The 17,748-nt window shown below is 34.6% G+C and overlaps 1 protein-coding gene and 1 non-coding gene across 2 annotated transcripts; one reads left to right on the top strand and one right to left on the bottom strand.

Moving 5' to 3' along the window:
• Positions 1 to 409: 409 nt before the first annotated feature.
• Positions 410 to 17,261, bottom strand: LOC120627371 (flowering time control protein FCA-like). The gene is made up of 2 exons (XM_039895363.1): positions 16,925 to 17,261; positions 410 to 594 (listed from the first exon to the last, which is right to left on the bottom strand). Exons 1-2 carry the CDS (start codon positions 17,259 to 17,261, stop codon positions 410 to 412), a joined length of 522 nt encoding a protein of 173 aa, XP_039751297.1.
• Positions 8,793 to 8,864, top strand: Trnap-ugg. Its single transcript has one exon. It is a non-coding gene; the product is annotated as a tRNA-Pro (tRNA).
• Positions 17,262 to 17,748: the final 487 nt, after the last annotated feature.

The raw sequence follows: 17,748 nt of genomic DNA, 5'->3' as shown, positions 1-17,748 counted from the left end.
CGTATACGGCGTACTTCTCACGGCAAAGTGAAACTTTAAGAGTACACTCACCTCCGCAAATTAGAGACATTGTCGTATTTTTTTTATATAAAACCGTTTTAAATACTATGTTACTTATGTCCTAAAAATCTAACTAGCGCGCCTAACACTGTACACGAAGCTTCCCTATCAACTATTTAGAGGCGAGAAGGCAATGGAATATTAAACTTTGTACTGGCAAGATATCGTATCTAAAACTATGTTATAGAAAAAATGGCACTAAAAAGACACGTTTTATTAACCGGTATGACACAAACACTATCCACGATTAAAATTAATACATCAAAATGCGAACTAAATACACCAAAATTGTCGTTACCACGCGGCCGGTTTATCATAAGTGGCGAGGGCACATTGTGGCGTGTTTTTATTATTGTTTACGCGGCTTGGCGTACGCGGCGACGCGTGGGGCGGGCGTGTGCGCGGCCGGTGGAGGCACGACTGACGCGGCGCGACGCGGCGACGGAGCCGTGACGTCACACGCGCCGCACGCATGCGTGCTCACCACCACATGCGCGCTCGCGCCGCACACGTGCTCACACGCGCTTATCAAAACTTGCCCATAATACTCAGTTAAAAGTTGCTTTATTAGTTTACTTTAAACACGACACTGTTGTTCCGCTAAGTTGCCGAGTGGCCACCTACATTAATTCAGCAGGAGTCGCTAAACCGACTCCGGGAAGTTCAGTTTAGATAAAACACGTGAAATATTAGCTTGTTTGTGTTTCCGAGCGGCACCGGTACTTTATCTGAATTCCATTAAAACAAACTTTAATCTGATCTTAGCGTGGACGTTCAGTACAACAACTGTATAGGGTGAGATGCAGAGCCGTTTAACATTTTAATTATATCCAAGTAAACATGCGATTGCGCTAGAGACATGGCTTGGAATAAAAAGTCGTCGATATTATGTCGCTGGGATATTTTATGGCTTCTAAACTCTTGGTAGAGTCACATAAAACCGACAGATGAAATACATGATTATAAATTTGAATTTTTAATTTCTTCCAAAGATTTTGTGAAAAAAAATGAAATTTTATAAATTAAAAAAAATATATATAAAATAAACATGTACAGACGACTAAACTGCTGCGAAACATTCGCTACGTTGACGTGACATAATGTCCCGAAGGTCGATGACAAGCAAGAATAGCGTTGTCGTTTTCCTGTACATTTTATTCAAACGCACACTTGAGACAGTTTAAAGTTGTCACCACACGACATAATGTTGCGAGACAACGTTCTGTCCTCCCTTAGTCATATAGAGCTCTAACGTTAAAGAAAATTACGTTAATTAGGTATCAAAGTATTTTAATTTGAAAATATTTTGTAGTCCGGTTTGCATTTTGTCCGCGACTCATTGAAATCGGTATTAAAATGAATAGATTTTAATGATTTTAATTTGTATTTTGTGTTCGTCAGTTACAAAAAAAAAACACAACACAATTTTTTTTCAGATTTCTACTAAGTCGATTTTTTTTTTTTTTTAAAGGGTTTTAAGTATTACATTTAAGGCAGGTTATTACAAATGTATACGACGCTGGAAATAAACTGCCGGTTTTAAATTTTGATACACATATATATGTATATATATATATTTGCCTTAAAACGACTGTATGGAATTTAATGCGATTTTTGCATTATCAAGGTATAAACGAAGATCAAGTGAACCTATACACGATTTAAAGTTAAAAACCACCAAGGATCGTTGGATATGTTTGCTTTTATCGTTCATATAAAATTTATATGCTACTTGTATTGAAATGCTTTCTTAGAACTCAGTTTAATGATTCCGAATGGATCAAGGAAATTTTCATTAATGAAAATATTGAAAAGTATGGTAATGTACTCTTATGCTAACTTTTATTAAAATTTATTTACCACTTAGCCCCGTTTGCTAAATACTAATAAAGTCAAATAAATTCTAAAAAAACCTTTTGGGAGTACTTAACACGTCATGAAGAAAATTGTGACACTCTTGTTACTAGTTACGACTAATCCTATATGTAACCTCTATGTTACTTTTCTAATCTTGTCAACTTTATAAAGTGAATTATTGTAAAAACTTCTCGACTGAGAATGATTTCACGTCAACTCGAGATAACTAACAAAACATGACCCCGGAGCAGGGTAGTCGTTCTGAGATCTTTTCCTACAGTAGAATAAAAGATCTGTGTCTATAGATGATTTTGTAGTCTCTTATGTAGAAAATTGTTGTCAAAGAACTTTATCATTAAAGTCTGCATTAAAACTGTAATTCAATCAATAGCTATTGACTAGGTAATCATCGATTCGAGGCGTTAATGAAGTGGCTTTTAACCTAGCATTAGGACCTTTCATTGAGACATAGTAAGCTTGCGGTCTACCCCACACATTTAGCTACTATACAGACTGACTGCATGTAGACCTAGTGAGGTCAAAATTCAGTCAGTTATAGTTCAATTTCACTTGATCAAACAGGTTCAATTTCACTAGGATAAATATGGAATCGTAAGAGCGGCATCTATTGGCAATACTCTTTCCCAGTATTTGTATTGTAATAGGTAGACTTAGGTAGGAAATCTCTCTCTAGACACTCAGGCTAACTGCATTTTTCAGATGTTTGTAGTTTCTTTAGCGTTAAGCGAGTCACAACAAAAGATGTACTTATAAAATTGAAAGATATCTTGGAATGATGAAAATTACTAAATTTAAAAAAAAAACTTGATTAATGTAGTGTAATCGCTACCATTTTAAAGAGAGAGAGAGAGCAGTGGACACGTAACTACATAGGTATTTTATAAACTTTTTACAAATTTATAAAATACCTATGTAGTTACCTGTCCACAATTCTATATACTACGTATGTAGAATACATTTAATTGCTAGTCGGTGCGATTGGAAGAGTGGTGAATAAACGTTGATGCTCTTAGCTGGTGGAAGACCAGCAACAGTTACCAATATATAAAAACTAAATATTTCGAAGTTCACTTATACCGAAAATCAATACTGGGCCCCACAACTTAAACGCTCGCATACTCTAAAACAGGCAAGTATTGTAACACTCAATAAATTATCTCTATTAGAACATTTGCCACCAATACCACTGAATAAATGGACTCGCTTTTATAAATTTATTTTTTATGCTTTTATATTATTAACAATAATTTAAACACGTATGAAAAATATATAGGAGCCTATTTTCGATAATCCCACTTCTGATTGCGGTCGCTCACAAGTGTAGTATCCGACAATTAAGCGCCGTAGAGCTAAGTCAAGGGCTACCTCATTAGCACCCGATCACTAGCATGCCTTAATTGAACGGAGTGCCTATTGAGTATCTACGTACTGTCTTTATTACTGATATTCTGTCTTATAATAACATCATGAGCATTTACTTCAATTATAAATATTCAAGTCATTCTAGACTTAGAAAACAAAATTATGGCAGTAATTGACGTATTAAAAGTAAGATTTCCACGTGGCCAATATTTACGTTACGAGTTAGAAACCCTTTTGAACAGCTACTTAAGAATATTTGTCTTGCCATTTTTACCATATAAATTAATAATCGACTGGAATTTTACAGAGTACGAGTAAAGGGCGTGGGGGTCTTTAGAATATAGTCCACTAGAATAATTATTTTAAACAAGTAGAATATTAAATTAAGGCCTATTTTCACCAATCCCACTTCTGATTACGGTCGTTCACAAGTGACATTTAAACGCTCTAGAGCTAAGTCAAGGGCTGCTTCATTAGCACCCGATCGCTAACATGCTTTCATTGAACTGAGTGCCCACGTTCTGTGATAATTGCTGATCGTATGTGTGATCTATATTTTAATGCGTGAACATTAAAAACTGTAGAAACTTTTTTAGTTAAGGATCTATATTAATTACTAATAATTTATCGGATATGCAAAAGTATGTCCTCGTGTTTGTTGGGAGTCCTTTTTTCATGTAGAAGAAAGAGCAATGTGATCCATTGTTTCGACAACGAAGAGTAGTCCAAGCATAGCTCTTTGCATCGCCTAATAAGTAATCTGAACCTTCTTATGCACAGAGTTTATGAGACAAAAGACATATAATAACTGCTACAGAATGCGGATTCCGGTTAGTATTCTAAATTTATGGTATTCTAACAATTTAAAAAAAAATCCCACCAATTCTGATACACACAAAACCATGACCGAAAGCGTTACTGATAAATGGTATAATAACTATAACTAAGTCTATTTTCCCATAATCCCACTTCTGAATGCGGTCGATCACAAGTGACAATTAAGCGCTATAGAGGTAAGCGAAGGGCTACCTCATTAGCAACCGATTATGTACTAGAATGCCTTCACTGAATGCATATCAAGTGTCGACGAACTGTTCGAATTGCTGATATTAAATTGAGCTATTGTGTTTGTGCTATTTTTGTAAATGTATAATATACATCACGCCTATTTAACATAATGAACTAAATTAGCTACTTTTAATCAGACAGCTATATACTATCAATGTTATTAAAGTAGCTCTTAAAAGAGTATTTCCATCATTATCGGTTTAACTGTAAATAAAATTTGAGACGCTTTTTGCTGTTCTGAAACCGAAGCCTTCTAGTATTTAAGTTTTTTGATCTGTCAACAATTTATTCATTCGCTGAGCCCACGGTTATAAATCTGTAGAGAAGTTGGTATAATAAGTGTTGTTTGTCACATTCTGTGTCTCAGAATTATTGTGTCTCGTTGATAGTATTCATTCGAAATGAATATTTGAATAAAAACCTTTAATCAATAATATATATTTATTATTCAAATGTTATTTTGTGTACACCGTAACCCTTTTTCTTAACTTCATCTTTAGACAGCCGATTGGCGCATTGGGCAGCGACCCAGTTTTCTGAGTCCGTGGGTTCGATTCGAACTTTTGAACAATTCGAAATGGAAAATGTTTGCGTGATGACCATGAATGTTTTTAAGTGTCTGAGTATTTATCTGTATATTATAAGTATTTATGTGTATTATATTTATAAAAATATTCATCAGCTATCTTAGTGCCCATAACACAAGCTATACTTACTTTGGGGCTAGATCGCGATGTGTGTATTGTCATAGTATATATGTAGAGATAGCTTCTAAGCAATAAGGCCGCCGATTGTACCTTTACTTTATTCAAATTGTGTTTGTTATATCCTTATTATTTGCAATTGTTTAATAAAAATAGTCTTTATTTCTAGAAGAATGACGCGATAAATCAAGACATATTATAATTATTTCAGTTCATAAAAACAAATATTTCAAACAAAGTTGGGGGCTTTTATTTCTGTATACACTTCTTTATCTAAAAGAGTCAGCCACAACCATTATTTAGCTGTAAAAGCCTATAACTACTTATATTCTAAAATAGCTAAAAAACAATATTGTATCTTCCTTTAACCTACCTTTATTCTGTCAACTAAAGTTTTAATTTATTTAAATACCGACCTCGTATAGTTAACTTAATGAACAAAATTACCTCGATAAAGACACTTTTAAACAGACAGAGTTAATGCTGTTAAAAGTAGCTGATAAAAGAGTAGAAATTTCCATCGTAATCGGTTTAGTTGTAAAAAAGCTTTTAGACGCTCAGGTGTTCTGAGACCGAAGTGTAATAATCATTTATATCCTTCGAACTCCCAACAAGACTACCTCGACAATTGAATAATGTAATCCACTCGCTTAGCGCACGGCTAGAGAAGTGTAGAAAAGTGGAAATTAGTGTAAAAAGTGTTTTTTTTTGGTTTCTGTGACTTTTGCCTCCGATGCATAAAAATGGTTATAAATTTGATCGCTTTGTTTGTGTCATTAGCGTCATGATCATCCCATTGCGCATCAAATGGTGCAGTGAGCAGCGACCCTGCTTTCTGAGTCTAAGGCCATGAGTTCGATTCCAACAACTGGAAAATTTGTGTGATGAACCTGAATGTTTTTCAGTGTCTGGGTGTTTATCTGAAAATGTATGTATATTATTCATAAAAATATTCGTCAGTCATCTTGGTACCCATAACACAAGATACGCTTACTTTGGGACTAGATGGCTATGTGTGTATTGTCGTAGTATTTATTTATTTTTTGCCGCCCCAAAACAGGGCTCTGGTCTCCTCTTAGAATGAGAAGGGTAATGCTATAGTATAACATAATGGTAACGCCAATTTGTTGATTGATTTGAAATAACTCACACAGAATAAGCGTGGGCGAAGACACGGCAATTTGCTAGTTAATAATGAAAGAAGTAATCGTCTGTTCCCATAAAATTATATTTTTCTACCAATTTCATACTAAACGGTCTCACACGACCTACGTCATGTAATAAGGCCACGCGGGCATTATTTTCGTTCAATCGAGCAGAAAACTGCCTTTGTTTTTTCAGGCCTTATTCCGCCTAAAGCAAAAACGGGCATGTTACACTTTGAACCTGCCTGTTCATTCGTTAACATGTTATGGAGATTCACAAATTTGGAGGTTAATTTTTTTACTCCTTATTCCGCTTAATTTGTTACCTGTAGTTACAAATTTGTAAAAAATAATATTTTTTAGAAAAAGAATTGCCATAGTTTTTATCTGTATCATAAACAATACATTAAAGTAACCACTACTACGTTTAATAGAGATTAAAAAAACACTTTTTTTAAAAGAACAATACCAATTGTGAAATATTTACGATAAATTATTATTTTTATTAAGTAATTGATATATTATTCCTTTTAATTAATCGATTTTATTATCTTCTCTCAATTATGATTTTTTTTTTCGAATCAGTATTGTGGTTTTTGAGGTCAGCATACCAGTCAATAAATACATTAGCATTTTATTTAAGTGGTATTAAACAAACTGTTTTTTCCTGTTAAATGAGTGAAATTTAGTATTCAAATTACCCTATTACGATCAAACTTATCACTTTATTTAACATTTACTTAATCCTTTAAAATTTAGAGCTAAAAACAGACAGACAAACATTATATTTAAATATCAAGTAGAAAACACACTCGGTAAACAATTAACAAAGATTTATTTTCCAAATCGGCAAAGTTACCTAATACTTTTACGTAAAAGATATACGAATGACCTTCACGAGACCTGCTCTATATATCTACTTAGTCGCGTAGAGTACTAGTCGACTTTATTGCGTGTGCCAAATAAAATAAAGGAGCTACGCAAAAATTGGCAAAGTAGGCCATATTACGTGACCGCTGGGTTCAGCTTACATAAATTCAATTTTACTTTCCTTTACAATAAGACAGTTTGACTGATAAGTTTGGAGATATAAATTCTTTTAAAATAAAGATTTTAAAAGCCACTGGTTAAATCAAATCCCTTAGTTTTTCGTGACCACCCTGGTGTCTTGAACTAATTAAAAATAAATTTGGTAATAAATTTCATGCTGCCTAGCGTACTTAGGTGTTCCGATGTCGAACAATTATGGGTTTTATCATCATCATCATATCAATTGATAAACGTACTGCTGGATATAGGTCTTGTGTAGTTGGATCCAGTGGCTACCTGCGACGCGCTTAATGTGGTCTGTCCACCTCGTTGAGGATCGACCAACGCTGCGCTTACCAGTTCGGGGCTGCCCTTCCAGCACCCTGGGACCCCATCCATCCTTTCTCCAAACTAGCCCGGGCACATAGCTATTGGTTTAATAAAAGTGTATTCTTCTTACAGTATATACCTCTATCTTAGACTGCATGATCAATTACTACCAGATGAGAAGTCAAGGATAACTTGTAGTTGAATAAAAACATTTAAAAATCAATAACAAGTAATAGAAATAGGTTTGCACACGTTGGGCGGTCATAAAGAGCACAACTTCGACCATCCCTCTAATATAATCATATTCCTAATTACAGAGTGAGTCAGTTTTGTCGAGAAACAAGCCTTAATCAAAGCCCTGATTACCCTTGACCAAGCTGCAGACTTGTTCAGCCGAATTCAAAAGAGGTAGTTAGATTTTAATAATGTGCATGATGACAGTAACAAAGAATCGCACACGTATTTATCTAATGATATATGATCTATGTATTATGAAAAACGTATTTATATTCTAAACGTGATTGGTATTTATTTTCAATAAATAAAACTGTAAAATGTTTTCTGTACAGTTAGAAACACCGAATTCGAAATTATGACGTCACGTCTAAAAAACATAATTTTGTACCCCTTGAACTTTTTCCGTATTTCAAACTATCAGTTTCTAAGTATTTTTTGTAATCAATTAAATCATTCAAATCAAAATCGATAATCTTTAGCTTTGGAACAAGGACTCGAATTTACAATGTTTTACGTTACAGTTATTACAAATTACTTAACAATTATTCATTGTAAAGTCAACATCTCCTGAGGATGCACCGGTGTCATAGCGAAATGTGCGTAGAGGGTAAATTGCCAAAGATTTGCTTGGTGTGGAGTATAAAGATTAAAGAAATTATAAATTACATAATAAAGATTCTCCTGCTTTTCACGGAGTATAGCAAATTAAGCTTAATTTTCATAAAATATCATAGAATTTCGCAAAAAACGCCTGCTTCTATCTACTGTTAAAAGTAAAAATGTAGATTCATAACACACCTTACACACCTCCACCTAAAGCATTCCACGTACAATACCGAGTTAATACCAGAGGAACACTTATCGCGAGAAATTTTTCACCTCTCCACGCATTCATGAAAGTGAAAACGTTTAAAGCCCTGTCGACTGGGGCGATCGATAACTTTAGCACTGGATCCTACTTTAGTTCAGCTTTCCAAGCGGTTCGTTGGTCTAGTGGTATGATTCTCGCTTTGGGTGCGAGAGGTCCCGGGTTCAAATCCCGGACGAGCCCAACTTTTTTAAGATTTGTTTTTTTTTATCACTATCTTTTTTAGTAGTTTATTTATGATATAACAATATAAGAATAAAATGAATGCGTTTATTCAGTTTGTACATTTTTCACGCAGCAACGAAGTTAGGATGGATGTGGTAAGCAACATAATATTAATATGTTGCTTGTAGAGAAAGGTTTAATTTAAATCCAATCGTATCAAGCTGAAGCAAATATCATCGATGTGGCGCATCGTAAAGTTTATGGCGTAACGTGACACTTGACAGATGAAAAAATATATAAATGCAGTTTAAATACAAACGGAAAATGAAAAATATGATAATAAAAAAAACAGAATACCACAAATTAGTTTAAATGAGTTGCCTAGTGAAATCGATTTGTAAAAGGTAAAAGTATGCCTAGGAATTTTCTTTGACGGCATTGCTTAAGTAAGTAACGCCTATACTAACTTAAGCAATGCCGTCCGTTGTCGTTCGTTATTTAAAACGTGTATAAAATGCGTTATTGGACTATCTCTTAATTTATAGGAATATTTCAGAAGTTTAGGTTTAAAATAAATTGCTAATAGCTAGATCGTAGAAGAAGAAAAAGAGTAGTTAAAATACTGCCGAAAATATCAGGGACAAAAGTCTTAATTACACTTGTGTTTAAGTGCCCAATCTTTTTTTTTTGTATTAATACTTTTTGCAACTGACCACGGACACATAATTGTAATAAAGACTTGTGGCCCTGATGTTTATTCGGCAGTATTTTTTTATCCTACAAATACAAAAAAGGCACATTGTAGAAACATCAAAAGCATGCAAATACACACTCCGAATAATCTGCGTGCAAACATAAATAAGCACGACAACATTATTTTTTTACTCCCAGTTACGTGGTTGCGTGTAAACAAAGCTGAGTTATGTCACTTTTTATTGCTTTAAAAACATAAATGTTAAAGCGATGGTCAAGTTCTCTTGCCATTGTGATAGGTTTTTGTCTACCTATCAGGCACAGTAGTAAGGCGTGTAGTTTTAAAATTCGGAGGTCTTAGGTTTGATTCAATTGATTAATTTCTAGATTATGAAAATTAAGCTTAATTTGATTTATAAGTCAACATCTCCTGAGTATGCTCCGGTTTAACACTTTTGGTATGGAGGATAAGGATTAAAGAAATTACAAATTACACCATACAGATGGTCCTGCTTTTCGCAGAGTATAGCAAATTAATTAATATATCAGGAAATTCCGCAAAGTATATATGATGAATTTCCCAATAAAATGTTCCTTGGAAGCAAACCGATTGGCTATCATCTCTCGCAAAAGGGAATACTTATTGTAAAAATAATAATGTTGAAAACGAGCAATTGCTGAGTTTCTTAGCAGCTTCTTCTTGGTCTGGTCGAATTCCGAGGGATGGTCGAATCTGCTTTCCGAACGGGACATATCTTTATGTTTCAATAGTGCTTATATTAGGCCTATCTGAAATAAATGAATTTTATTTTTTTTTCCTTAGCAATGGTCTGGTAATCAGATACAAAACATAGAACAAACGAAGAAACCGGTTAGGGTTTGAGGTAGGGTTAATGTCAAGGTTGCCTGAAAGCAAGCCGCTCCGCTTTCATCTCACACAAGATAGAACAATGACTGTTAAATTATAAAATGATGTTGGAAAAGGGCAACTGCTGAGTTTCTTGCCAGCTTCTTTCCGGTAGAATCTGCCTTCCGAACCGGTGGTAGTGTCACTACAAACAGATATACTTGACGTTTCAAAAGTGCTTATATTAGGCCCACTTCAAATAAATGAATTTTGAATTTTGATGTTTAATATAACAGCCACACCCCTAACAATAAGCCCGCTACAATCTTTGACCGCATCATCTTTCATTATTAACTAACTAATCAGCTGGCAGAGAGTGACTACTATTTGTAGTTTTCAAACAAAAAAGTCAATGGTAATCCAAAAAAAACATAGACAACTAACCTGATAGTGTTTCAAGTAAGCGATTCTAATTTAACATTCGAACTGGTCTTACACTTGGCTTTTTAATTTTCATTTAATTTAAAGCATAAATTTAAAATAATATTTTTCTACTCGCAAGTGTCGAGGTTGCGTGTAAATAAAGGTCGACGCTGAATAATGTAACTTTTTATCTCAATTTATGCGCCCTTTTATTTTTATAACATTTTTATTTTTATGTTATGTTTATTAGTTATAATATTGGCGTAAATAGTAGCGCAACATCTTGCTTTATATCATTAGTAGCATTACATAGTTGAAAGTACATAATATGTGTTCTACGATATCATTAGTAGCATTACAAATGTAGTTCAAAGTAGATATATAACTGGCAAAATTTGTGTTTAAGTGTTTTTTATTTCTGGATCCCTTTAGATTGGTAATTGACAGCCGATTGGCGCAGTTTTCAGCGACCCTGCTTTCTGAGTCCAGGGCAAGGCAGGTACGATTCACAAAACAGGAAAATCTTTGTATGATGAATATTAATGTCTTTCAGCGTCTGGGTGTTTATCTGTGTATACTAAGTTTTTATGTATATTCATAAAATATTCATCACCTATCTTAGTACCCATAACACAAGCTACGCTTACTTTGGGCCTAGATAGCGATGTGTGTGTTGTCGTGGTATAATTATTTATTATTAAAAAAATATCTACTTGTAAAAAAGACCTAACAAACAGATATGACACAGACATATTATTTATTTTAAGCTATGTAATTTGAATTTAGTCAAACATAAATTAAAAAGGTAAGTTCTTAAATCAATCGATAAAAATCCATCCTTAAAAAATTAATGCGCTAGAAAAGTACTTCAGTTTAAGTGTGTTTATACGTTTAAAACTTAGTATATACATATTTAGGAAACGGTTAAATTAAAATAAAGAGTGTAACAAAATACCACAATATAAAATAAAATGGCGAAATATCTTTACTGTAATTAATGTTGATATACATAAAATCTCGCTCAATTTTCATGTCAAAGTACAAAGAATGCACTTTTAAAAATATTACCCTCAAAAACAATAAATAGCACCAATTAAGTGCCATTACACCCCTTATCAAAAGAATTCAAATGCAATTTAAAAATTCCAATGTAAGTATAAAAGATGGAATTATTTGGAAAATTTTGCCTGGAGTATTTCATTCGAACATTCATTCTAGATTAGTTTGATTTTCTTTTTGAACCGACAAAAAAGGACGGGGTGTTATAAGTTTGACTTCACTGTGTGTTTGTGTATGTGTGTGTCTGACTGTGGCATTTTTGAAAGGTGAACAAGTCGGGAGTGTTATTATTTATGGATGATGAAAATTGGTCCAAAATAGCCGCTGCCCAAAAATGGTGGATTACATATTTTTCCATAACTGCCTCAATATGTGTATCAAATTAATGGTCTTGACTAGAAGAATAGTACAAACTATGACGAATTTCAAATCCAAGATGGACGCCACTACAAAATGGCAAAATACTTTTTTTTCATAACTGTCTCATTATTGGTATATATCAATTTACTGTAATAAAGGTTTTTAAATTTTTACATTCAGAATATTCACTAATATTACAAATGTGAATGAAAGTTTGTTTGTTACGCTTTCATGCAAAAACTACTTCACCGATCCTGATAAAACTTTGTACACATATTTTAGACGTAGTATAGGATATTTTTTATCCCGACATTAAGCTCCGTTCCTTTGGGAGAGGGGATTAAAGTGTTTGACGATTTTACACTATAACTCCGATAAATTATAACCGATCTAATTAATTATTTTTGTACAATAGAGGTTATAATATGTGTTTAATTTTACCCAAACTTTGTGTAGATCTGATGAATGTAGTTGGTGATAGAGGACAGAACTCCTCAGCGGACAACAGCAAACCCCTCATTTATGCGATGCTAAATACTTAATTTTTTTCAGAATTACAACTAAATTGAATGCCACATCAAAAAACAAAATCAAACGCAGATGAAGTCGCGGGCAATAGCTAGTTATTATATATCTTGATATATTAAGTCTTTCCTGTGAAATGGTCTTTTTATTATTAATGGTAATAGACCAGCCTTTGACCACAATCTGACCTGATGGAAAGTGCAGATATTGCCTAAGATGGAACGCGCTTGTCGAAGATGTCTATTCACTCTTGTTTTAAAGAAACCCAGGTTAGAGTTAGGAAACCAAGAACTCGGGAAGGCGTACAAGAAAGAAAGCCGCAAATCGCTTTGTGTGAGTTTTTGGGAACTATATATATACAAATAAAAGTATTTATCTGTGATTTCGATTTTCGTCCGTGCAGAATTTTCTGCCGCATAATTATTTAAAGAAGAAGAAAAAGAAACTATTTATTGCATGTATAACATACAGGAAAAGAAACAGAAAGTAGTATACAGTACATAATATACACATGCAAAGTCAGCCTTATTGCTGCAAGCAATCTCTTAGGACTTAGGACTTACATCAAGAGAACGGGATAGTGCCAAGAGTGTTGATACATTAATACCAAAATTCATTTATTTGTTTTGGCTCTTATTTTTTATAGCGATAGCTTTCATCCTGAACGTACGAAGTACTACTTTTTAACGCAGAAAACCAAGAATTACAGCGGAATTTTTGAAAAACATAAACACACATGGCCCAAGCCGCATGCAATAGCTAGTCACTTATGAATAATAAAAAAACCCGGTATATACTACTCAACTATAAAACAGTAACCGGCCCGGCTAACCCAATTATTATCAATTATAAATATCAAAATTGCAGTTAGCGATACAAAATTGTCACGCGATATTATAAATTCCCAAATTGCACAGCTAACATTTCATCACATCAACCCTATACCGGTTCACTACAGAGCACGGATCTCCTCCCACAATGAGAGGGGGGACAGGTAACATTTACCGACTGAAATTGCGAATTCCGAAATAGTTCTAAGCCGAGAATCGAAGCTGACACATTGAAAACCTAAAAAAAGTGAAACACCACAAAATTAAGTATAATCAGCTCTTTCAAAGTTTTCGTATACAATCGAGTAATCTACATATCACGTGACTACCCCGCTGTGATGCTGATTAATTTAATGCCCATAAATGTCCAAAATGATTTTAATATTAATATTTCAGAAGATCTTCGAGTTAAATGCACGGAATTCAACCTTAGTAGGAATGTTCCATAATATTCCTAGTGTATATCGGCATTCTGGAGCTTATCTAGCGAATTCCTAATATATTAGTACATAAATATCTTTACTATTTACATTAGGTTATGACAAGCTTATGAATTTTGATGACCTCTGGCGCAGTGGTGAGTGCTGCGAATTTAAGTAGGAGTTCCGGGCTCGATTGCCAGCAAGGGCAATTTGGGAATGTATAATTTCAGATTTTTTTCCGCTCTGGTTTGGCCGTGGCTAGTAACCACCCTACCGACAAAGACGTGCCGCAAAGCGAGTAGAAAGCGATGTCAAGTAGATATCTATTAGGGAACTACCATACTCCCTCACAGGTTAGCCCGCTACCATTTTAGACTGCATCATCACTGGCCACCAGGTCAGATTGTAGTGAAGGGTTAACTTGTAGTGGAATAAAAAAAAATAAAAAAAATTAATTTGTTGAAAACTGTTCTTTACATATTTTTACCATTACTCGTATATATTAAACGGATTATAAATGTAAAAAATATTTGTTTTAGTACCCATATAATCAAATTAACGTTAATTTTCGTCGTTACCAGGACAAGCATTGGAAATCTGACAAGATGATTAAAGCTTCAGTTCTATAACAGAGGACCAGTAAGAAACCTCCCACTTCGTAGTCTTAAGCTACGGTCAGGTAACGTAGCAGCTTGCTACGAACTTTTGTAGCCTCTAATTTAACGTCTCTAGGGTTATTATCTCTCATTAGGGTTACTTTAAAGTTGATGATTTATAAAATCAAGATACATTATGGTATTTTTTTAAATATTGCATTCTTTATCATCATGTCCACCAATGGACGTCCACTGCTGGACATAGCTCTTTTGTAGGGAGTTCCGAAAACCACGGTCTTGTGCAGCTTGTTCCAGCGGATCGCAACGACTCACTTGATATCATCCGTCCACCATATTGGGGGTCTTGGGGGTCTATCAACGCTGTGTTTAACGGTATGAGGTCGCCATCAAGCACCTTGGGACCCTAATGTCATTCGGTTCTCGGTGCTTTGTGCCCGCTTGATGCCACTTCCGCTTAACTACGCGTTAATTTTAGAATAACCATATTCTTCATCACATCGACCCATTACTGGCCCACTACAGAGCACGGGTCACCTCTCAAAATAAGAAGGGGTTAAAGTCCTAGTCCACCACACTGGCCCAGTGCAGATCGGTGGACTCCACACACCTTTGAGAAAATTATGGAGATCTTTCAGGCATGCAGGTTTCCTCACGATGTTCACCGTTGAAGCAAGCAATATTTTTAAATTACTTAAAACGCACATAACTTAGAAAATTAAGAGGTGCGTGCGTGCGTGCTGGGATTCGAACTCGGCCCCCGGAAAGTGAAGTCGAGCTCCTACCCAATGCGCTATCACCGCTTCATAAATGATAATAAAAACCTATTTTTTTTCGACCACAAACTAAAGATTTCTTCCTAGTCACCAGTTATAAAAAAGTAGCCTAGATAAATAAGCTGGATTTGGCAGGATAATAAATCTAAATTGCATTTTCTCTCGGCATCGCACTGGAACACTGAATTGCTTTGCCACTTTACACCTGTAAGGCTATAATGGCGAAAGTCACAAGACCTGAGTCAATTTAAAAATCACAAAATTCTAAACTAACACAGGCCGGGAATCGAACTCAAGACCGAGTACCTTTGCACCCAGGAGATCAAACCTCACTCATAAATTGAGTACAATAATTTTCAAGTACAAACCATAAAAATACTGTAAATTACAAACCAATTAAAAATTCACCCCGAAGGTAACAAGAAACCTTTACAGGGGAAAACCACATAAAGAAACAGACCCTATTAGGGTGAATTGGAATTATGATTTCCAGATACCGCAATCGCGCCGCGAATTTTTACCCTTTTGAATTTTTTTACGATACAGAATTTATTGCTTAACTGCGATCTCACCTTGTGATAAATTCATAAATACTTAAGTAGCTTTGGGAAAACAAAAAAAAAAGGAAATTCTCGTTGGTCTTAATAAATAGAACATTTTTTTTTTTTTTTTATATCCATTCTTGCTTAAATGGTAATAATGTATTTTAGTTAAAAGATAATAATTTGTTGTCTTAATTATTTATCCGATCTGCTAATAATTAGACTATGTTTTCCGATCTAATGTTCTATTTATCTACACATAATTTGGTTTTTGGTTCTGTTGCATGTTTATTGCTTATTAATTAAAAAAAGAACTAAGCCGATTTAGCTTAAAAAGGAGAAGAAGAAGAAGAAACACTTTACTGCACGTATAACATACAGGAAAAGAAACATAAACGAAGTATACAGTAAACAATGCAGACATGCAAAGGCGGCCTTATTGCTGCACGCAATCTCTTATACCTTTGTAGATAGGACTTAAAGCAAGAGAACTTTAAACTTAAGCTGAAATTTGAACCTCCCACAGGTCGAAAGAAATATTGCCCCGTCCTGTATAAAGCTTGAAAGTCCTGAGTGTTATGGAAATAAAGGAATAAAAATAATCAAAAAATTTGATAAATGCCCCTTAAACAGTTATTTTAAAGAAAGCGTCTCGATCGTATAGTGCATCATATTTGCGGAGAACTAAGTTTACTTCCTCTTAAAAGAAGAGTTGAGAACATTATTCCAAAGATAAAACCTCTTTGGACAGTTCAATTATTACGCAAATATTAATTCACTCTAGTTTATAGTTACATAAATGTATCTATTAGCATAGATAGTTGGCTGGTGATAAGGCCACCTTTTGTACAACACTTCCTTCTTCTCGTTTCCATGTTTCTTAAAAATGTCCTTGAGTAGAAAAAATATCAGTTTTTTTTTTATTAGTAACACCTGTTTCATGCACCGTTGATAATGAACAATATGTGAATAGAAATACCAAATTACCTTTATGCATGCCGGTGTGTTTATCCTTGAGGACCGTTAGCTCATAAATCTTGCCGAACTCCTCAAACATCGGGCGAAGGTCGTTCTCCTCTAAATGCCTGGGTATTTGTCCGATGAAAAGTTTCACAGCATCCTTTCCGGCGCCGGGCGGTGCGCCCGTCCTCTCGGCAGGCGTCAAAGGAGAAGCTCGGTTAGTATTGGCCGCCGAATGAACGGGCGTAGACGGCATCGTACTAGCATTTGACTCCTGCCTGCTATGGACGACACTTTTCATCGGGTTCTGCACGAAACCCGGGAACATAATCCCCGGGTTGCAAATATTAGCTCCGATCAACATTTTTATGCTACTGTCCTATACAGTTTAAAAGTTTTTTTAATCACAGTGTTTTTTGTACTATTCGTAGGTAATTTTATAGCATTATCTTATTGGTATGCTTACTCTATATAAATTCGGGTTTCTTTTAAAGCTTTCGCGGGCTGTTTACTTTCGGAGGGCGTAGGGTGGGGTGCGTTGGTGTGCGTGGTGTTTGTGTGTATGTGTGTGTTCGCGTAATGCGTAATGTTATCGATCTTTATAGTAGCAACTCGGAGACCTCGTGTATTTCACCCACTCAATGTCCCACACGTGCTACCTTATAAACAACTTATATTTTTATTCACGACTCTATTTATTTTATTATATTTTTTTTTAAATCAATTAAACTTATATATTTTTTTTTTATACTCTATTATTTTTACACTTACTTATATTGGCACGATTTAGGTACTGAGTAAAATTTGAGCGATAGTTCCCTAACTAACATTACTAAATGTACGTTTCATAC

The sequence above is a fragment of the Pararge aegeria genome, chromosome 11, assembly GCF_905163445.1.
Source record: "Pararge aegeria chromosome 11, ilParAegt1.1, whole genome shotgun sequence".
Taxonomy (NCBI): domain Eukaryota; kingdom Metazoa; phylum Arthropoda; class Insecta; order Lepidoptera; family Nymphalidae; genus Pararge; species Pararge aegeria.
This window is presented reverse-complemented; position numbering and strand designations above follow the sequence as displayed.

Excerpts from the sequence above, each read along its gene's own strand:
- LOC120627371 (XM_039895363.1), bottom strand. The coding sequence starts at position 17,261 with ATGTTGATCGGAGCTAATATTTGCAACCCGGGGATTATGTTCCCGGGT. Across the intron at positions 595-16,924 it reads ACACACCGGCATGCATAAAG|TTTTGATAAGCGCGTGTGAG; the intron begins GTAATTTGGTAT and ends ATTATGGGCAAG.